Source organism: Megascapheus bottae, chromosome 10 (genome assembly GCF_031878675.1).
Source record: "Megascapheus bottae isolate mThoBot1 chromosome 10, mThoBot2.hap1, whole genome shotgun sequence".
Taxonomy (NCBI): Eukaryota; Metazoa; Chordata; class Mammalia; order Rodentia; family Geomyidae; genus Megascapheus; species Megascapheus bottae.
The window spans coordinates 56,041,606-56,063,841 of record NC_143518.1 but is presented as its reverse complement, the minus strand read 5'-3'; the positions used below and the strand labels follow the sequence as shown (position 1 = coordinate 56,063,841).

Genomic DNA, 22,236 nt, shown 5'->3' with positions numbered 1-22,236 from the left:
CACAGAAGTGGAAGGCTTGCGATAAGGAGACCAAATGTCACATTGCTTTCCCCACGTGGGCTGGGTCCCGCTGTCTAGGTAGTCAGGTACTCCACTGGGGCTTTGAGAAGCTACTGTCCGGGAACCTTTTTTTTTTTTTTGGTCAGTTCAGGGCACTCTCCCTGAGCTGCTTTTACTCAAGGTTAGCACCCTGCCACTTGAGCCACAGTGCCACTTCTGGCTTTTTCTGTGTATGTGGTACCAAGGAATTGAACCCAGGGCTTCGTGCATGCTAGGCAAGCACTTTATCACTAAGCCACATTCCCAGGCCTCTGGGAATCTTTTGAAACAAGCCAGGGTAGCCGGGTGAAGTGGCTCATGCCTGTAATCCTAGCTACTCAGGAGGCTGATATCTGAGGATCGCAGTTCAAAGCCAGCCCAGGCAGTAAAGTCCATGAGACTCTTATCTCCAATTAACCACCAGAAAACTGGAAGTGGCACTGTGGCTCAAGGGGTAGGGTGCTCAGTGCCCAGGCCCAGAGTTCAGATCCCATGACAGACAAAAAAAAAAAAAAAAAAAAAAAAAGAAAGAAAAAGAAATAAGCCAGGGTAGTTTTAAGGATGGCACTGGATAAGGAGGAGGGGTTGGGAGATGGAGCGCCTCACCAGGCCCAGAAGGTTGAGGAACAGGTGGGTGTGCTTGCGAATGAGGTTGTAGGCTTGGCAGCAAAGGTCAACAAAATCATGGAAGCGGCTGGAAGGCTTGTCACCCCCATTGATGACATATGCCATGTCCGAGGTGAAGACAAATGGAGCACGGTCCCTGGGGAAACATATACTAGAAGGTCAACATGGAAGAGGAGACCCACCTGTGGGTTACATTGAGAGGTGGTTGGCCATACCCACCATCATGTGTTCAAACCTGGACAGATGAAGGCTTTCTCTGCCCCTGCTGTGTTAATACTACAAAACCCCCAGACACAGTGTGCATTCTTCCTGTCTGTGAACTAGCACTATTTCCTCCTAGATATCCGATCTGTGTTTCCTTTTCCTGCAGTGTGGGTTCATCTTCCTGCTCATGAAGAAGAGATAAACCAGCGGCTCACACCTATAATTCTAGCAGTTCAAAACCACCCTGGGAAAGAGACTTATCTCCAATTAATCACCAAAAAGCTGGAAGTAGAGCTTGTGGCTCAAGTGGTAGAATACTGGCCTTGAGTGAAAAAGCTATAAGACAGCACCCAGGTTCTGAGTTCAAGTCCCAGTACTGGTGCACACACACAAAGGAGGAGAAATAACTGGTTCCCACCTTCTGCAAGGCCCGATAAGGATCTGACCTCCTTACCAGTCCTCTCCAGAGCTGCTCAGCCCAGGGACAATGCTCTGAGGCCCGTCCTGTTCACCATGGGCTTTTGTCCCAGCTCTGAATCATCCCTGCTAACCTCTGTCCTGTACATGTGACCAGCCCATCTGGTTTCAGGGCATTACTTACCGCTTGATGTTGCCAAACATCTGGGCATGACCCAGGAAACGGCCAAAATCGATGTGGAACATGTGGCCAGTGGTCTTCAGCATAATGTTGTCATTATGTCGGTCACAGATGCCCAAGATGTATGTGGCCACACAACAGCCGGCACAGGAGTAGATGAAGTTCTCCACAGCCTGGGACAAGAGAGGCAGGTGTAGGGAGAGGACATAAAGCTGTCAGAGCTGGGCTCCGTGGCTCATGCCTATAATCCTGACTACTAAGGAGGTTGACATGGAGGATTTCAGTTTGAGGCCAACTTGGGCAGAATAGTCTATAAGACTCTTACCTTCAACCTAAAAAGCTGCAAGTGGACCTGTGGCTCAATTGGGTGGCAGAGAGCCAGCTTTAAGTGAAAAAGCCAAGCAAGAGCCTAGCCCTGAGTTCAAGCATCAATACAACAACAAAACCTGTCTGGAGAAACTCAGGCTGAATTCAACTAGCACTGGCCTTGTTATTTCTTGTGAACTTCAGCAATACCTTACATCTTTCCATTCATCATCTTACCAAATACTAGCATACACACACACACACACACACACACACACACACACACACACACCCTTCCCATGTATGCTGGAGTTGAAAGCTATGGAAGGAGTCAGGGTGCTGGTGGCTCATGCCTGTAATCCTAGCTACTCAGGATGCTGATATTTGAGAATCATGGTTTGAAGCCAGGCCAGGTAGGAAAGTCCTTGAAACGCTTATTTTCCATTAACCACCTGAAAACCAGAAGTAGAGCTATGGCCCAGTGTGATAGAGTACTACCTTGAGCAAAAGATCTCAGGACAGCACTCAAGCCCTGAGCACAGGAAAGGAAGAAAGCTGGGCACAGCGGCTCACACCTGTAATCCTAGCTACTCAGGAGGCTGAGATCTAAGCATCTCTAGTCAAAGCCAGCTGGGGCACTAAGGTCCAGTGAAATTCTTATCTCCAATTAACTGCCAGAAAACTGGAAATGGTGCTGTGGCTCAAGGGGTAGGGTGGTAGCCTTGAGCTGAAGAGCTCAGGGACAACGCCAGGCCCAGAGTTCAAGTCCCATGACTGACAAAAAAGAAAGGAAAGAAAGAGAGGGAAGGGAAGGTATTTATGTCTACCCCTACCCTTCATCTAAACTTCATCTTCTTCCTTGAGACTGGTGAGAAAGAAAACAGACACAGAAAGCCTGGATGTAAGCAGCTCAGACACGGGAGGCCTTGGTGGAGAGCAAGACTTCACGCTGCAAACCTTCCCAGCATGGCATGGTGACTCTAAGTCAAGCTGCGCTTGGGGAGTGGACTTACGGCAGAACTTTCTGACTCTGCTCAGAATTTTTCCAGCTTTTTCCTGACCTGACCCAAAAAAAAACTCCACTCCTAGAGCTCATGGTGACAACTAAATCCTTGTCTAATTAAAATCACTGTTCTTGGGAGAAGAGCTGAGGCAGGCTCACACTTCCAGGAGGGTTTTACACGTGGAAATTTGACATCTTCACTTAGTAAAATGTGATAGAGATATTTCTGAATATAAAGGAACAGAGGGAAATCTGGGTACAATGGCTCACATGTAATTCCAATTCCCAGGAAGCACAAGCAAAAGGACCATGAAGTTGGGGCCAGCAGAGCTACAGAGTGAGATCGAGGTCAGCCTGGGCTATCTACTGAATCCTTAAGGGAAATGGGGGGCTTGACAGGGGTTAGATCCATTGTTTTTCTTTTTCTTTTTGGGGAACTTTGAACTGAAGACTATGCTAGGCAAGCATTTCATCTTTTGAGCCACACTTTTTTTTGCCAGTCCTGGGCTTGGGCTCAGGGCCTGAGCACTGTCCTTGGACTTTCTCAAGGCTAGCACTCTACCTACCACTTCAGCCTCAGCACCACTTCTGGTTTTTTCTATGTATATGGTACCGAGGAATTGAACCTGGGTCTTTATGCATGCTAGGCAAGCACTCTACCACTAAGCCAAACTCCCAGCCCTTGAGCCACACTCTTAATCAAGGTCCATTTTGTTTTATTTGATTAATGTCTCTATTTTTTTTTTCTTTTTTGTGAGTCATGGGGATTGAACTCAGCCTGGGTGCTGCTGTCCCTGAGCTCTTCAGCTCAAGGATACTCTACCCTTGAGCCAAGTCCTACTTCCAGTTTTCTAGAGGTTAACTGGAGATAAGAATCTCGGGTCCTCCTGTACTCAGGCTGGCTTTGAACCTTGACCCTCAGATCTCAGCCTCCTGAGTAGCTAGGATTGCAGATGTGAGCCACACGCCTGGCTGATTAATGTCTCTTTTATCTGTAATCAGCAGATGGGCTCCTTTCTGCTACAAAATCCTCTTTTGAATTTTGAAATTTCCCCCCAAACTCAAGAAGGATTTCAGCAGAGAAAATCTGCTAAGTAAGAATATCTAAGCTGGGAGCTCATACTGTAATCCTAGCTACTCAGAAGGCTGAGATCTGAGGATCAGGATTTGAAGCCAGCCTATGCAGGAAAGTCTGAGAGACTCTTATCTCTAATTAACCATCAGGAAACTGGAAATGGAGCTGTGGCTCAAAGTGGCAGATGCGAGCCTTGAGTAAAAGAGCTCAGGGACAGCACCCAAGCCCTAAGTTCAATCCCTATAATGGATTATAATAATAATAAGTTATACTCTATGAAGGGCCACTCCCCTGATTTGTAGGGGCCTCTCACTTTCAGGATAGGGGTGCTCTCCTTGTTGAGTAGGTGGCCAAGAGAGAGGTATCTCTGGTTTCTTCTAGAAGTCACTATGAGAAACAGCTGGTTGCCAGGAAATGGTGATTTACACCTGTAATCGTAGCTACTCTAGAGTCTGAGATCTGAGGGTCATGGTTCAAAGCCAGTCTGGGCAGGAAAGTCCATGAGACTCTTATCTCCAATTAATGAGCAAAAGGCCAGAAATGGCTCAAGTGATAGAATGCTAGCCTTGAGAAAAAAGCTAATGGACAGCACCTAAGCCCTGAGTTCAAGCCCTGGCACACATACACGTAGAAAAAGAAACAAAAGAAATTTCTAGTGTTTTTTCCCTAGTAGGAAGGCTGTAAGAGGCAAGAAGCCAGCTTTGCATTAACACACAAAGTCAGTTTCTGTGTGGCATGCATACATGTTGTATATATAGCCACCATATTTGTTTTAACTCTTCAGTATGTGGACAGGGTTACTTGGAAATCCAGTACCCAGCATGGTAACACCTGAAAGATGGGGTTAATATAAATACCGTGTAGGGTTGGAGTTGGAGGAGGCAGGAAGAATCAGATTACAGGAAGAGTATAGGCAGTGGATCCTGGGGACTTGCTTTCAAGGCAAAGGGGGATTAAAGGTAGAAGCGCTGCCCCTTCACTGGGGAAGGCCATCACGTGATGGGAAAGGAGGGCTGTATTTCAAAAGGCTTCATGGGCTATGCTACAGCTGCTACCTGTCATGAGTCTGACTTAGAGCAAAGCGGTGACATGAACAGGCTGTACTTGAAAATCCTGTAAAATCAAGCAGAGGGCAGTGACAGGACAGGCATGCTAGGTTTGGGGACAGCAGCTGAAGAGCAAGTACCTAAAGAGAAGTAACAGTACAGACTGGGGGGTATGGCTTAGTGGTAGAGTGCTTGCTTGGCATTCATGATGCTCTGGATTTGAGCCCCAAGTACTAATAACAAAAGCTCCAAACCAAAAAACAACAGCACAATCATAAGGAAATAAAAATGGCAAGAACAAGACAGAGCAGAGCGATAACTGGGAAAGAGAATCGATGGAAGCCAGGCAGAAGAAATCACCAGAAAGCTTGTGGCTCTGGCTTGACTGACTGCCAGTGAATGGGGAAAAAAAAAAAAAGCTTTAGGAGGCAAAGGAGACAGAAAATGCAAGTGAGCGTCTCTGATCACTTCTGGTGCTCTACTGTTTTTTTTTCCCTAGCCCTGGGGCTCGAAGCCTGGGCCTTGGCACTGTCCTTGAGCTTTCTCACAACTAGTGCTCTACTACTTGAGCCAGAGCATCACTTCTGGCTTTTTCTGTGTATACGGTACCAAGGAGTCAAACCCAGGGCTTTATGCATGCTAGGTAAGCACTCTACCACTAGGTCTCACTCCTGGCCCTTAAAATATTATATTATTATTTATTATTACTACTACTATTATTATTTTGCCAGTCCTGGGGCTTGAATTGCGCAGTCCCTGAGCTGCTTTTGCTCAAGGCTAGCACTCTATCACTTGAGCCACAGCGCCACTTCAAGCCTTTTCTGTTTATGTGGCACTGAGGAATTAAACCCAGGGCTTCATGCATGCTAGACAAGCAGCTTACCACTAAGCCACATTCCCAGCCCTAGTGCTCTACTATTTAAGCCATACCTTCAGTCTGGCTTTTCTACTGGTTAGCTGGAGTGGACATGTGAATTTCTGCCTGGGCTGGTTTCAAGTTATGATCCTCAGCTTTCTGAGGAGCTAGAGTTACTAGTGTGAACCACTGGCGCATGGCTGAAGCTGAATTTGAGGTATGTATAATAGAGAAGTCCAGAGGCCAGTGGCCCCAGAGACTGAAGCTAAGTGAGGGGAGAGGGCTCTCAAGTCCCTGTATGGACGGTAGCAGAAGTAATAAGAGGGGATAAGCTGGCATAAGAAGAATGAAAAGAACACAGCAGGCCAGGGACTAAACCCTGGGGAATGCAAACACTTAGGGCCATTTAAGATCATCTAATTATACACGTTGTAATTTGGCTGCCTGTGTGTGTGAGTGTGTCTTCCCACAGGAAATAAAATGCATTAATCAATACAAACTAGCATTTGGATCTTCTTGAAGTGACACATATAAATTAGCATGCTGACATTCTTATTGTGCCTTGTCCCCTCCCTCCCTCATTAGCCCAGAGGACATGAAGCTATGGAAAGACACCAATACTTACCATCCAGGAGAGTACCACTCCTAATCCAATCTCTTTTCCCTCATCAGGCCTCCTTTTTCTTTTTGACAGTCCCTGGGGCTTAACTCAGGGCCTGGGTTCAGTCCTAGGACATGTTTTACCCAAGGCTAGGACTCTACTACTTGAACCACAGCACCACTTCTGACTTCTTCTATGTATGTGGTACCAAGGAATCGAACCCAGGGCGTCATGCATGTCAGGCAAGCACTCTCCCACTGGCTATGCTCCTGGCCCCATTAGGCCTCTTTCACCTCCCTCTCATACATAACCTCTACTCTGGCTAGAGTGAAAATCCTGCACAACCAGTGTGGGCATGAATTCACATCCATAAAAGAAAGGATTGGATTATAAAGATCTCTAGTCAGATTCGGGTGGCTCATGCCTGTAAATCTTAGCTACTCAGGAGGCTGAGATCTGAGGATTGAGGTTCAAAGCCAGACCCAGCAGACACATCTGAGAGGTTCTTATCTACAGTGAATCACCAAAATGCTGCTAGTGGAAGTGTAGCTTGAGTAGCAGAGCTCCAGCTTTGAACAGAAAAGCCAAATGAAAAGGTCTAAAGTCCAGAGTTCCAGCCCCAGTACCAGAAGATGCATATATAACAAAAGGTCTCTAAAGATGAATTAATGGATCTCTGAACAATTTCTGCCAATCATCTCGATTTTATAGGGCATCATCACAAGTTTCCTCTGAGAGTTCCAGAAAAACCAACCAGACGCTGCAGTGAGGAAGTTCTGCTAAGCCAGGGCCCTCCTCCAAGACTCCCTCCACCAGGTATGAACATCAAGTTTTCAAGGCTGACACACCAGCTTACACCATCACATGACCAGCGTGAGACACAGGTCCCCAAGAATGAGATGACCCGTCATGCCAGCACAGCTGAGTAGACTGGAGGTAAGAGAGCCATGCTTCCGCACCAAGCTCAGTCTGGGCAGCTCGGGGCCCAGTCAACCAATCCTGCCTAATCCCCCAGTCGTACCTTCTCATACTCATCCTCCCCAGGGTTGTGTTTCTGTAGCCAGTCGGCCAGGGGCCGGTCCTTGAAGGAGCCCGTCACTCCATGTTCCACCTGGATCTTGCGCAGGGTCTCAGCATTGGGGATCATCTCCACCATCCCTGGGAGAGAAGGGGGGGTGGTCACACTCCAGACAGGCGAGAAGGGGGCTGTGGGGAGCTGTGCAGGGGGCTGCTGCCAAGCAAGCTAAGCTCTGGGGCTTTGGGAGCAAAATGGAGGAAAAGCCTGGGTTCACCCTCATATCTCACACTCTATACCAACTCCAAGTTCACCTGCCCTTTTCCCAAGCCACTGCAGAACTTCATTTGGAATTGGAACGGCCACTGCCCTTCTCCCTCCCCACACCCAGATCATGGTGTGAAATGGGCAGAGGGCCCCCCACCCACTCTCCACACTGACCTCTCCCCCGGCCAGTGGAGAAGCAACGGAAAATGACCATGCGCATATCCAGCCCTTCCTGGACCCAGATCTTGTTCATGATTCGAATCATCTGCAGAGTGAGCATGTCCTGGCGAAGGTCGTCCCCACACTGGATGGAGGAAGACAGGGACTCAAAACTGTCTCCACCGCCTCCCCAGGCTCCCAAACCACAGCGACAGCCCTGCACCTCTGCTCACGCCAGGTCAAAGAGCCAGAGAGACATCTGCCTGATCACAGTTTATCCCTGCAGTGTGGATGCTGGCTCTTCCTGCCTTTGTTTGTTGTTGTTTTTCTGTTTTGTTTTTTTATAGTACTGGGGTTTGAACTCAGGGCTTGGCACTTGCTAGAAGGTGTCCTTGAGCCACCTGGTTTATTCTGATTTTTTTTTGTTGTTGTTGTGATTGTTTGCCAGTTCTGGGGCTTGAACTCAGGGCCTGAGCACTGTCCTTGGTCTTTCTCAAGGCTACAGCTCTACCACTTGAGCCACAGCACCACTTCTAGCTTTTTCTATGTAGTGGTACTGAGGAATTGAACCCAGGTCTTCATGCATGCTAGGAGAGAACTCTACCACTAAGCCAAACTCCCAGCCCTGCTGTTTGTTTTTTTTTTTTGTCAGTTGTGGGGCTTGAACTTAGAGCTTAGGCATTGTCCCTGAGGCTTTTTGTGTTCAAGGCTAGTGATCTACCACTTGAGTCATGGTGCCACTTCCTGTTTTTGAGTGCTTAATCTGAGATAAGAGTCTCACTGGGACTTTTCTGCCTGAGCTGACTTCAAACGATGATCCTCAGATTTCAGCCTCCAGAGTAGCTAGGATTATAGGCGTGAGCCAGTACTCTGGTTATTTTAAAGATAGGGTCTCATCTTCTACCTAGGCCAGTCTGGACTATGAGCCTCCTATTTATGCTTCCCAACATAGATGTAATGAGAGCTCCTTGTCACTATTCCTAGCCCTTTCTGTTGAGATGGGATCTCATGAACTTTTTCACCCAAGCTGGTCTGGAATTTTGACCCTTCTGATCCCTGTTGCATAGCTAGGATGACAGGCCTGCCCCGCTGCATCCAGCTATTGGGGAAGATAGAGTCTCACAATTTTCTTAGGAACACAAAAGACTCAATGCGTAAGTGCAACTGATCATATAAAGTTACACATATTTAAATCCCAGTATAGCCAAACCAAGAGAACCGGCAGGCTAAGAGATAGACGGAAAGGGGTGACTTAGTGGTTTGATGTGGACTTAGTATGTTCAAGGCCCTGAGTCTAATCCCCAACACCACAAAATCAGAGTAGGAAGAAAAGTGTCCTGAGGCTACCTGTGCCTCCCTCTCTCTGCCTGGCAGCCCTGAGAGAGCTCTTACCTTGAAAATGATTCGGATGTGCTCGCCCAGCGGATCCACGTTTTGGAAGGCAAGCTTGAGTGGGACTGCATTGGAGTTGAAGTAGGAACAGTCCTGCACAGGGGATGGGGCAGTGAGCCAAGGTCAGGCTGCAAGTGCCCAGGAAAGAAATCACCTCTCCATGTTGAACCACCATGCCACCCACCTGCCTGCTGCCCATCCATCTGAGCCCTGCACACTGTCAGTTCCTGAGTTCTCAGGAGCCCAAATGCCTTGTCTCTCTGTCATCCAGGTTCAGTGTATCACCAATTCAGCTCTGGGACCAGACCTCTCATCCCTTCCTTCCTTCTGTCTATCCGGCACACTCTCACTACTCTTATGACTTCTCCTATGTCCTATCTGTCATCAGTTTACTCCTCTGTAAAATAGGGTTCAGAACAGGACCAACCTGGACAGCTGCCACCACCCTCGCCTGACTTCATGCCCAGCCTCCTGACTCCGCCCCTCACTTCCTCTCCACTCTCTACACCATCTTCACACTCCAGGGTTAAAGAAGCTAACAGGTCGTCTTCCATTCTCCTCTCCCTCAGCAATGGGGCCTTGCCCCTCTATAAGCCCAGTACCCAACAGCCACTCACCCTGGGCACGATGCCCTTCACCAGCAGACTGGGGCTGAGCGGCAGGCGGCAGGAGCCATTGAGGGCAAAGAACTGCTTCACCTCCTCTAGACCTGTTCGGAGGATGCCCTGCCAGGGAGAGAGGGATAGGGGGAGGGTGTGAGAGGCTCTCAGGCTCCACCACAGAAGTGGGTACCTAGACACACTCAGGAAAGAGAACTGCTGCCCCTAACCAGGCTGGCTCAGTGCAAGAGCAGCAGGTTTGAATACCCCGGGGAGAGGGAGTTCTTGAACCGCAGGAAGCAGGCACAGAACATCTCTTGGGGAAGCCCTGCTCAGGCTTTATCAAGAAAAACTAATAAGCTGGGTGCCTGTGGCTCATGCCTATAATCCTAGCTACTCAGGGGACTGAGATCTGAGAATCGTGGTTCGAAGCCAGCTTGTAAGCCTCATCTCCAATTAGCCATCGCAATAGGTCACCAAAAAAGCCAGAAGTGGAGCTGTAAGTGATAGAGCATCACCTTGATTAAGAAAAACTAAGGAGGGGCCGGGAGTTTGGCCTAGTGGTAGAGTTCTTGCCTAGCATGCACGAAGACCCAGGTTCGATTCCTAGGTACCACATACATAAAAAAAAGCCGGAAATGGTGCTGAGGCTCAAGTGGTAGAGCTCTACCCTTGAGAAAGTCCAAGGACAGTGCTCGGGCCCTGAGCTCAAGCCCAGGACTGGCAAAAAAAAAAGAAAAAGAAAAACTAATGAGGACTGGAAAGGTGGATTAGTGGTAGAGTGCTTTCCTAGCATACATGAAGCTCTGGGTTCGATTCCTTAGTAAAACATAAACAGAAAAAGCTGGAAGTGGCACCATGGCTCAAGTGGTACAGTGCTACCTTGTCCAAGACCTTGTCAACCCCAATATAGGCACACAAAAAAAGTGAAAGAAAACCGGGCGCAGTGGCTCACGCCTGTAATCCCAGCTACTCAGGAGGCTGAGATCTGAGCATCAAGGTTCAAAGCCAGCTGGGGCACAAAAGGACCTGAGACTCTTATCTCCAATTAACCTCTAGAAAATGGGAAATGGGGAGCCAGGAGTTTGGCCTAGTGGTAGAGTGCTTGTCTGACATGCATAAAGGCCCAGGTTCAATTCCTCAGTACCACATGCATAGAAAAAAGCTGGAAGTGGTGCTATGGCTAAAGTGGTAGAGCTCTAGCCTTGAAAAAAGTCCAAGGACAATGCTCAGGCCCTGAGTTAAAGCCCTAATACTGACAAATAAAAGAAAGAAAAAAAAATGGGAAGTGGGGCTTGGTTCAAAGGTCAGGCCATAGCCTTGAGTTCAAGAGCTCAGGGACAGCACCCAGGCTGAGTTCAAGCCCCATGACCCACAAAAAAAAAAAAAAAGAAGAAGAAGAAATGAAAGCTAGCCTGGGCATGGTGGCTTACTCCTGCAATCCCAGCTACTTAGGAGGCTGAGAGCTGAGGATCAAGGTTCAAAGCCAACCCAGCACAAAAAGACCTGAGACTCTTATCTCCAATTAACCTCTAGAAAAGGGGCTTGGCTCAAGGGGAGGGTGGTAGCCTTGACCTGAAGAGTTCAGGGGCAATACCCAGGCCCAGGGGTAGGATGGTAGCCTTAAGCTGAAGAGCTCAGGGACAGCGCCCAGGCCAAGTACAAGCCCCATGACCACCAAAAAAGAAAGGCACTAAACACGAAAGAAAGAAAGAAAGAAAGAAAGAAAGAAAGAAAGAAAGAAAGAAAGAAAGAAAGGTAGGCAGACTAATGATTTCTCCCCACCCCCACCCAATCTTTTGAAATAGGCTTCAGCCCATGCTGAAACTCTCAATCTTCCTATTTCATCCTTCCAAGTGCTGGGATTACAGGTGTACACTACTACATCCAGCTAGGATCTAGACTCTAATATAAAAGTCTCCCAAGCAGGAACACTGTTGGCCTAATACAGTCTTTGTGCAAATAGCTAAAGGTGCCCCTAAACCTCTTCTCGACCTTGAGCCTGGATCACTGTCAAATAAACAAAGTATGACCAGATTTCAGCCCTCACTTGCCCCTTGTGGTGGGGACTCTTGTGCAATGGACAACTTACTCAACTGTGCTTAGTTCTGAAGACACAGCCAAATAGAAATGCTCTGTATTTTACAAACCAAACAAAACACACGTATCATGTGCCACCCTCCTGCTCAAGAGATCTGAGAAGTAAACTAGTGATTGCATTAGTCCCTGGGCAAGAAATAGAGGCAGCCTGGCCCCATTCACCTGCCGTGAGGAAGGGGTGGCCTCCCGGACCTGCTGGGCCAGTTTAGCCAGAGAATTGACAAGCCAGCACTGACGATTGAACTCTTCCCTCAGCCCTTTGCCACAGCAACACAGCAGGGCTGCCAGCAGGTATTGGTAGCGAATGCTGAACTGAGAGTCCTTGAGGCCATCCTTCAGCAACCTACAAGGCATGAGAAGGGAGTCAGGGGCCACAGGGGGTCAGAAGCAAAGAAAGGTTTGCATCATGTCTCATCTCCCCAGAAAACCCACCCCACACCTGGGAGGAAAATGTACTCAGAATGTTCACCTGTGACCGCCCTGTCCTGAGCTGTGAACTTAAAGCTCCTCTACAGCTCATGAACAGGGTGAACACACAGAAATGATTCTCGCTGAGTGAGCTACATGGGGTGAACTGAGACCCCGGAGGAAAGATTCTAGCCAGCCCCAAAGTCACTGGTAGATAAGCAACATCCTGGACAAAGCCTAGACTTCTAGGCTTCACCCTCCACCCCATCCCCCCTCCCCATGCCTGAGGGAGGAAGATTCCAGGGCTAGGGGCACCCAGCTGCCTCCCACTTTCTGCACTTGGGTTTTACCAGAAGAAGTAGTGGGTCACTCTCAGGTCGGAGACGGCTCGCTTCAGGAGGAAGCGCACCAGGGGGCTGTCCAGGTAGCACTCATATTTTAGTGCCTGTTCAGGAGCAAGCAAACATGAAACTATTAACAGCCTGGAATCTACACCCACTACTGTCCGCCTAGGCCCCTAGGCTCCCAAGAATCAGGTGCAGAATAATTTGGGACTGGAGGATGGGCTAATCGGAATTGAGTGGAAGAGGTTAGGTGCCAGTGGTTCACGCCTGTAATCCTAGCTGTTTGGGAGGCTGGGGATAGAGGATCCAAAGCCAGTCTGGACAGTAAAGTCCATGAGACTCTAATCTCCAATTAATCACCAAAAAGCCAGAAGTACAGGTATAGCTTAAGCGGTAGCGTGCTGGCCTTAAGTGAAAAGGCTAAGGGACAGTGTCCTGGTCCTGATCTCAAGCCCTTGCACTGAAAAGGAAGAAGGTCCAGCTACAAACCTGCACCAGCTGGGGCAAGTAGTCAAGCAGCTCAGCATCGGAGAGCGAGCCGATCCACTGCACAGCCATCCGCCGTACCTCCTGGTCTGGGAAGCTGCAAGACAAAGCCCAGGACCTTGACAGCCCAGTTGTGAACTCGGAGCACAGCTGTGAGCCAAATGCTTTCACATCTGAGCATCAGAGCATGGAAGGGGGTAAAAAAACAGCATCTAAGCCAGTGGAAGAATCAGTCATTTCTTTGGACTGCTGGAAGTGATGCTGTGGCTCAAAATGGTAGAGAACTAGCCTAGAGCTAAATTGCTCAGTACAGTGTCCAGGCTCAGAATTCAAGCCCCAAGAGTGACACAAAAAAACCCAACAACAACAACAAAAGAAAATCCTGGAAATGGTGCTGTGGCTCAAGTGCTGGCCTTGAGTATAAAGAGGCTCAGGGACATCACCCAGGTCCAATTCAAGCCTTTGAACCAACAAGTAAATAAACGAAAAACTTGTATTGCTTGAGGAGAATGGAAAGACATGCAATAATAAGGCAAATGCAAACGGTGGAACTTATTTGGTAGGTAGATGAGCGCTCACTGTGCCATTTCTAATTTTGTTGTATATTTGGAAAACACTGCAGGGAAACAAATGAAAACAACACAAAAGAGAGAAATCCGTGCCTATTGGACTGTCTTCCCCAGGGCTGCCCAGTCAGTGGCGGCGATGGGTGGGTGCTACAACTCACGTGGCATGCAGGAGTCCCAGGGCATCCTGGTGGTTCATGTGTGCCCACTGCTTCAGGAGGGCATAAATGTCAGGCAGGCAAGCCCACTCCCAGCTGGGGGCGCTGGCAAGCACCAGAGGGAGCGAGCTCACCTCAGAGTGGCAGTAATAGCGCTTCTCCCACAGGCGCTTTTTGTCAGCATCAGTGAGCCTGGGGGAAGGAGGCATGTGGACAGAGTCAGCCAGAAGGTGGAGAAGTCACGCCACACAACGGTACACACTGCCATTTGATGGCCCCTCAATTTCAGTGGAGTCAGAATATCTGTGGAAGCCAGGCATCAGGTACCTCAAAGACCACCAGCAGACGGGAAGCAAATTTTAGGGAGCAAGATCTAAATAGTACCTTTGATCCTGACACAGGGAAATCTCAGACCCAGGCAGAACCCATGCCTGGGCCAAGAGCACACCACCACCAGGGCTTGTCCTAAGGGCGCTACTCCCAAGTACAGACACCAGAGGGCAACACCTGTCAGGGTCTAAGCCTCCTGGGACCGCCAGTGGCCAGCTGCCAGTTTTATAAGGACTGTGGCTAATTGGAACTTGTCTGAGATCAGGTGTCTAATGGGCCAATGGAGCTCAGGCTAATGAAGTATAGGGTTGGGGCAGAAGGATAGGGGCAGCAGAGGTCCTGCAGTCTCTCAGCCACTCTGGCATCTTGGGTGGACATTGGATGAGTTACCTCCCTAGGCCCCCATATGGATAGAGACAAAGAAGGAGCAGAGAGATAGTTAGGGAGGGAAGGCAGGGGAGGAGCCCCAAGCCTCCCAGCCCCTCCAGCTCTTTCTTCTCCAATCCTGGTGAATATAGCAGCCTCAGGGATGAGATCAGCCTGGACTCATTTACCCCTGAGAGTTGCCAGCTTGCAATGACACCTGATCCTTTTTGGAAAGTGACAAGGCCAGAAAAATGCAAAGACTTGTTGGTGTAGAAGGGGCAGGAGGTGGGGGAAGGGAGGTGAAGACTGTAGCCAGCGGTCCCAATAGACAGCAGCAAGTAGAGGATAGATCTAGAGTGAGGATGAAGCTTTGCCCCTCTGATAACTAACTCAATCTACACATTCTCAGATCCCATTTCCTGAGCCCTTTCTTTCTCCTTTTCCCCATGTCAGGTTATGGAGAAGGTCTGGGGCGAGGGGGCTGCTACCATGTCCTGCCTAGATGACAAAGCCTACCCCACATCTGCACTCCAGTGCAGAAGGGCGGAGACTAAGTCAGAAGGAACACAACAGGCTTGGTGGGGGAGCCCAAAGATGCTCTGAGCCTCACCAGTAGAGGGACTCCTTCTGCATGATGTCTTTAAGCTTGCGCTGGTCTTCTTCCTGGAGGCTGCCAAACTCATAGCGGGGGCTGAACTTGTCTCCAGAAGGGCTGGTGAATTTGATGTCAAAGGCTGAGGTGGGGAAGTCAATCTTGGGAGGGGATCAGAGAAGGGAGGGGAGCAAGGAGGCAGCGTGAGTGAGGGTGGCCACTTCACTGGGTTCCAGTTTTGTAAAATGACCCAGCTAGTCTTAGTGATCTCCAAAGTCTCCATCCGCTATAATGTGCAGCAAAACTTACAGGGGAATAGAGGGACAAAATGGGAAAGGGAGAAAGAAGCGAGGTTGAGATGTTCCCAGGTGAGGGAGTTTCTGGCCCCAGAAGTCAAATCTGGGAGTGCCCTTGGTTGAGTCTGGAAGCATGGGAGCTAATGGGCGCTTGGACCTGACACAGGGTGCGGGCACTATCCAGTCTGGGGCCTGTGACATGAGGTCCCTTGCCTGGTACTTTCTCTTAAAGTAGAAGTGAGAACTGGGTGAACCATTTCTCCCAAGGAGATCTGCTTTCCTTCACTCAACAAGGGCTTACTGATCACTAATATGTAGCTGCTGGGCAGTATTTGAACCCTAGTATAACGAATAGGATGCAAAACTACCTGGCTTTGTAGAGCGTGCATTCTGGACCATTATGTCTCATTCTCTATAAGCTTTGACATTCCCCCATGTCAAACCAAAGTAACTCCTGACCATGAGAAAGGGGAGCTGGGAGCTAGTAACTAGATGTAGGACTTAATCAGTTCTCCTTCCCTCCCAAGGCACCCTGGCCCCACACTGTTGGAACCCCATGTGACTGATTAGAAGTAATCCTAGTTACTCAGAAGGCTGAGATCTAAGGATCAAGGTTCAAAGCCAGCCTGGGCATGAGAGTCCATGAGACTTTTTTTCTTGGGGTGGGGGAAGGATCACGGGGCTTGAACTCTGGGCTTGGGCACTGTCCTTGAGCTGAAGAGCTACCACTCTACCCCTTGAGCCACAGCCCCTCTTCCCTCCATGAGACTCTTATCTCCAACTAACCACCAGAAAACTAGAAGTGGTGCTGTGGTTCAAGTGGTAGAGCACTAGCCTTGAGCTGAAGAGCTCAGAGACAGCACAAGGCCCAGAGTTCAAGTTCCTTGGCCAACCAAAAAAAGAAAAAAAAGAAAAGAAAAAGAAAGGGTCTTCCCCTGGGACCCACAGGGACAGCTCAGATCTGACTCAACGTAGGAGACTTGAAAACAAGGGAAGGTCTCAGATCCTACCTTCAGTCTTTGGTAGCAAAGTTAACTTCTAGGAGATGGGAGATGGAGTCCACTATGGGTCACCCCATGTTTACCGGTCACTTTGGTAATATCACTACTCCATGCCCACACTTTCAGTACTTTCTACTGCTCCAGCCCACAGCTTAGGGGTAAAACCTTGGAGCTGGCTTGGGTTTGCTTGATGGAAGGGCTGGGGCCTCACCTGCAGGATGACACTGTCTGGCTGGTGGAGATTAGGAGCACTCCAGCGGGCCCTGGGGTTTTCTTGTGTTGCTGGCCACAAGCCTAGGAGCTTCCGGCCACAGGTCAGGACTCTGAGGCAGGAGAGTGAGATGAGCCAACAGACCCACTGGCTAAGTTCCCCAACCTCCAGCTCTGGCCTTTGAAGCGACCATCTACAAGCTGCCTCTTCTTTCAATCCTCCAGTGACTCCTGCATGGCCTCTACCTTCTTTTAAAATCTAAAAACGCTTCCCAAAGCAGGAGACCTCTTGGAGCTAACCAGTCTCTGGACAGGACAGATCAACCTGGTGGCAAGGGGGTACCCTCAGGAAGTGGAGGCTAAAAGAGATGACATTTAAAGTGTTCCAATGACAAGACCAGATGACATGTTGCCAAGCATTGCCTTCCTGGGTCCTGACACCTATCAGTCCTGTCACCAGTCTTGCCCCCTAGCTCTTGGTTACATTCTGGTCACTGAGTTCTGTGCGTTGGCCTTTCTACCATTGCTGGAGCCTCTAGACTTCACCTAAGAGCCCATGTGGTCAGGCATTCAGACCAACAACCAGACTTCTTTCTCCATGCCCCTCCCCTCTCCCTGCTCCTCTGGGGCTCACGTACTGCCTGAAGTTGAAGAGTGGAGTAGTGACCCAGCCCAGGGCTTCAGGCACTCTCCGCTGCTTATTGGACTCGGAGGAGCTCCCAGGTGGAGGGACGGGCAGAGCATACAGTGTGGCACACAGCAGAGTCTCCCGGGGCAGCCGGTTCACCTGCACGGGGAAGCAGATCCTAGAAAGTGCAGGAGATGAAATCAAGAGACAGTTGAGGTTGGGGGGGTAGGAGCAGGAAGGGCAGGAAGTCAAATGGAAGCAGAGAATTCTACCTCCTAGAGGGTCAGATGTGTTTCCTAGGGAGGCCTTGCTGCAGAACCAGGACAGATCTCAAGCTAGTAAGACCTCTACTGAGGGCGCTGGGACAAGAATTCCAAGAAGTACCTTGTCCTTGAGGCCCTCTCATTGGGGGGGGGAGGGCGCAGAGGGGGAAACAAGCATCACCTGATTTCCAGGCTATCCCTGGGGTCCTAAGCAGAAGCCACTTCACCAGAGGGCCAGACATTGCTATCCCATCTAAGGGACAGGCCCCCTTTTCTGTCCTCCTCCCCCTCATTCCTCCCTGCCCAGAGCCACCAGGAAGAGACACTGTGTTTTCTGCCTTCAGTTCACCTAACTTCCCCTCCCCCACAGTCCTCCCACCTGTCCACATCCCTTCTCCCAGCCCCAGGGGGAAACCGTGGCTAGTTCTCATCCCCTCACAAGGCCCAAGGAGAAGCTTCCTAAGGCCCCCAAGTGGGAAGTAGGCTGACGCACAGGACGGAGAGAACAGAGATGTCAAGTGACCACTCCCCCAATCCAGCAGTTTGCCTTTGGTATTGGCCAGTACCACACCCAGCCCCTCCTTGCCAGTTCAGGGTGGGAAGCTGTGGGTGGGGGAACTATGCTGAAAGGAAGGACCCACTTTACCTTTCTGGGAAGCTGTCCCAGGGTCAAAGTCCAACATGAACACACCCTTCAGGCCAGCCCAGGGCCCAGAAGCTTCTATGCCCAGAGAGCACAAAGGCATAGAAGCAGGGTAGACACCCCAAAGTCAGCAGTTTTAGATAATGCAGCCCCTCATTCCTGGGGCAGGAATCTCCACTTAAGTGTGGCACTCACTTGTGCCTGCCACACACAGCCTGGTACAGCCCTGCTCTGTCCCAGCTGCCTCTACCCTGGGGTGTCCACAGCTATAATTAGGGCTCCTCCAGCAGCTGGGAGGACATGCCAGGCTGGGCTTGGCTGGTGGTGACAGAGCTCAACGCTGGACCTATTTTGAGAGTGAATTGATCCCTGTACTGCTGCAGTAGGGGAATCAGCTGACCCCATAGCCCTGGGACAGGAAGCTGCTGCCTAGCCTCTGCTTTTCACCCAAGAAACACCCAGCATCACAATTGAAGGAAAAGAGGAACTAGATCCTAAGGCTCATGGTTCAAATACATTCCGGGCAGAAAAGTCTATATGATGTTTATGTACCATTAACTACCAAAAAGCTACAAGTGGAGGGAGATGAAGCTCAAAATGGTAGAATGCCTGCCTTGAAATGCTAAAGAAGGGCTGGGAATGTGGCTTAGTGGTAGAGTGCCTGCCTAGCACACATGAAGCCCTTGGGTTCCATTCCTTAGTACCACATACACAGAAAAAGCCAGAAGTGGCACTGTGGCTCAAGTGGTAGAGCCCTAGCCTTGAGCAAAAGAAGCTCATGGACAGTACCTGGACCCTGAGTCCAAGCCCCAGGATTGGCAAAAGGAAAAGAAAAAGGAGAGCATTCTGGTCCTGAGATTAAGCTCCAGTACCCACACAACAATATACCTTCTCCCTGAACCTTGGACTGGGTGGGTCAAAAGAATGACCGTTGGCTACAGGTCTGACTTCCCTTCGAACTGAGCAATCTCACTCCTTCTGGAAACTATTTTCTCAACATTAAATGTGCTAGCTACTAGTAGTATGCAATAGCCACTCACAACTACACAAGCAAGTTCATACCTCTACCCTCAGGATCCTTGGCAGGAAACAGATGTCTATGTAGTTTGCTATGTGACACTGTGGTTACTGCACTGGAACTGAGCTACAACAGACCATTTTCATAAGCAAATATTTTCCTGTATCAACCATCTGGAAACAGAAGCCGGAATTGAAAGTTCCAGCCAGGTGAGACAATGACAGCAAAAAAAAAAAAAAAAAAAAAAAGCATTTATCAAGTCATTACTGGGAATGGTTAGGCCAGGCTCATTTTCTTATTTCTGATTCTACATGGGAAAAGGATGTAAAAGGTGGGTACTGGTGGCTCACACCAGTAATCCGAGTTACTCAAGAGCCTGAGATCTAAGGACTATGGTTCAAAGCCAGTCTGGTCAGGAAAGGTCTGTAAGATTCTCTTTCTTTTCTTTTCTCTCTCTCTCTCTCTCTCTCTCTCTCTCTCTCTCTCTCTCTCTCTCTCTCTCTCTCTCTCTCTCTTCTCTCTCTCTCCTCTTTCTTTCTTGCCAGTTCTGGGGCTTGAACTCAGGGCCTGAGTTCTGTCCTTAGGCTTTCTCAAGGCTAGATCTCTACCACTTGAGCCACAGCAGAATTCCCAGCTTTTTTCTAAGTATGTGGTACTGAGGAATCGAACCTCGGTCTTTGTGCATGCTAGGCAAGCACTCTACCACTAGGCCAGACTCCTAGCCCCGTGAGATTCTTATCTCCAATTAACCATCCCAAAACAGGAAGCAGAGCTAAGGCTCAAAGTAGCAGAGTAAAAAAAGCTTAGGGGGGCTGGGAGTTTGGCCTAGTGGTAGAGTGCTTGCCTAGCATGCACAAAGACCCGGGTTCGATTCCTCGGTACCCCACATACACAGCAAAAAAAAAAAAAAAAAAGCTGAAAGTGGTGCTGAGGCTCAAGTGGTAGAATGCTAGCCTTGAAAAAGTCCAAGGACAGTGCTCAAGCCCTGAGCCCAAGCCCAGGACTGGCAAAAAAAAAAAAAAAAAGCTTAGGGAGGAAGTGGAGCCGTGGCTCAAGTGGTAGAGCACTGGCCTTGAGCTAAAGGAACTCAGGGACAGTGCCTATAGGCCCAGAGTACAAGCAAGTCCCAGGACCAACAAAAAACCAACCAACCAACCAACCAAACAAAACCACAAGCTCAGTTTCTTAAGGGTCTTCCTAGGCTGGGAATGTGGCTTAGTGGTAGCATGCACGAAGCCCTGGGTTTAAGTCCCTAGTACCACATAAGCAGAAAAAGCTAGAAGTGGAGCTGTGGCTCAAGTGGTAGAGCACTGTTCAATCCCAGAACTAGCAAAATAAATAAATAAATAAATAAATAAATAAATAAAAGAATCTTCCTGGCGGCGGGGGGGGGAGGGGGAGGCGGGGGGCTTGGCTCAGCAGAAGCACCCTTGCCTGGCAAGCGCAAGGCCCTGGGTTCGGGTCCCAGCTCTGGAAAAAAAAAAGCTATAAAAGAATCTTCCTGGGCTGGGAGTTTGGCCTAGTGGTTAAAGTGCTTGCCTAGCATGCATGAAGACCCGGGTTCCATTCCTTGGTACCACATATATAGAAAAAGCCGGAAGTGGTGCTGAGGCTCAAGTGGTAGAGTTCTCGCCTTGAGAAAGTCCAAGGACAGTGCAGGCTCTGAGCTCAAGGCCAGGACTGGCAAAAAAAAAAAAAAAAAAAGAATCTTCCTAGGGGGGCCGGGAGTTTGGCCTAGTGGTAGAGTGCTTGCCTAGCATGCACAAAGACCTGTGTTCAATTTCTTGATCCCACATATATAGAAAAAAAGCCAGAAGTGGTGCTGTGGCTCAAGTGGTAAAGCACTAGCCTTGAGAAAACCCAAAGACAATGCTCAGGCCCTGAGCCCAAGCCCAGGACTGGCAGGGAAAAAAAAAAAAAAAAAAAAAAGGAATCTTCCTGGACTAGAACTCCTTTCCTTGGAGAGTAGCAATAATTGAGGGCAGAGAATCCCAAGGAGATAGTGAAATTCAGGGGCTGTGTAATGCAGCTTTGTCTCCAAAGAACACAGATGTCTGTGTAATTCACAACAGTACAGTTATTGCTCCAAGAATTATGTAAGTATAAAGGCCAGGAGAAAGGGTCTCTTTTTTCAGTTGTCCATCTGTAGCTTGAGCCATCATCTACGGACTCTTATCTACCTAATCTAGGCATCTCTGGCCTCCCCAGGGACCCTCCTGAGTTTCTTTAACATGCACTCCAAATGCTTAAGTTATGTTTGTCACCCTGCAAATGAAGACTCAGATATAAACAGTCTGAGGAAATGAAGCTGGGAGCAGCAAGCAAGGGGTTTTCTGATTGGAGGGCGGATGAAGTACAGCACAGACAGAGCACGGGGCAGGCCATCACCTGCAATGTTGCCACTCAAGGTCCCCTCACCTCTATTTCTTTCTTATTTTCCTTGGCTGATGTCTACCTGACATCAAATTATTGTTCACAAATAGTGATTGGTATTATCTTGTGCTCCTGGGTTCAAATTAATAACCTGACTATTTTATTTCAGTGCCAGCTGCCTCCGAGTTCTATGAAGGTCCTCATTTCTTAGTTTGAGAAACCAAGTTATAGAGAAACTAATGCTCATAGAGGATTAGAGAAAGGATACGAAAGGCAACTCTTTTTTTTTGGGGGGGGGAGGCGGGTCATGGGAATTGAACTCAGCCTGGGCACTGTCCCTGAGCTCCTCAGCTCAAGGCTACTGCCCTAGCCTTGAGCCAAGCCCCGCTTCCTGTTTTCTAGAGGTTAATTGTTAAGAGTCTCAGGTCCTTTTGTGCCCAGCCTGGCTTTGAACCTTGATCCTCAGATCGCAGCCTCCTGAGTAGCTAGGATTACAGGCGTGAGCCACTGTGCCAGTAAGAAAAGCAACTTTATTTCTTGGCTCCATGAGATAGAACACAGGCCTCTGTGTCCATTCCAAGGAAGCTTTGGGAAGAAGAGATGATGGGACTCCCCAGACTAGTTAAAACTTTCTAAGAGACACAAGATCAAAAGAATGAGCTATCAT

General features: G+C 49.1%; 1 protein-coding gene across 1 annotated transcript in view; it reads right to left on the bottom strand.

The window, feature by feature from the left end:
• The window catches only part of Pik3c2b (phosphatidylinositol-4-phosphate 3-kinase catalytic subunit type 2 beta), a 49,930-nt gene that overhangs the window by 10,129 nt on the left and 17,565 nt on the right, over positions 1–22,236 (bottom strand). Inside the window, exons 12-24 of the mRNA XM_090341364.1 lie at positions 17,283–17,450; positions 16,646–16,757; positions 15,156–15,298; positions 13,853–14,041; positions 13,129–13,222; positions 12,646–12,740; positions 12,050–12,230; positions 9,806–9,913; positions 9,189–9,281; positions 7,812–7,941; positions 7,377–7,513; positions 1,472–1,641; positions 646–802 (exon numbers count right to left, since the gene is read on the bottom strand). Of these exons, the coding sequence (XP_090197490.1) occupies positions 646–802; positions 1,472–1,641; positions 7,377–7,513; positions 7,812–7,941; positions 9,189–9,281; positions 9,806–9,913; positions 12,050–12,230; positions 12,646–12,740; positions 13,129–13,222; positions 13,853–14,041; positions 15,156–15,298; positions 16,646–16,757; positions 17,283–17,450 (1,777 nt within the window). The remainder of the gene's footprint in view (positions 1–645; positions 803–1,471; positions 1,642–7,376; positions 7,514–7,811; positions 7,942–9,188; positions 9,282–9,805; positions 9,914–12,049; positions 12,231–12,645; positions 12,741–13,128; positions 13,223–13,852; positions 14,042–15,155; positions 15,299–16,645; positions 16,758–17,282; positions 17,451–22,236) is intronic.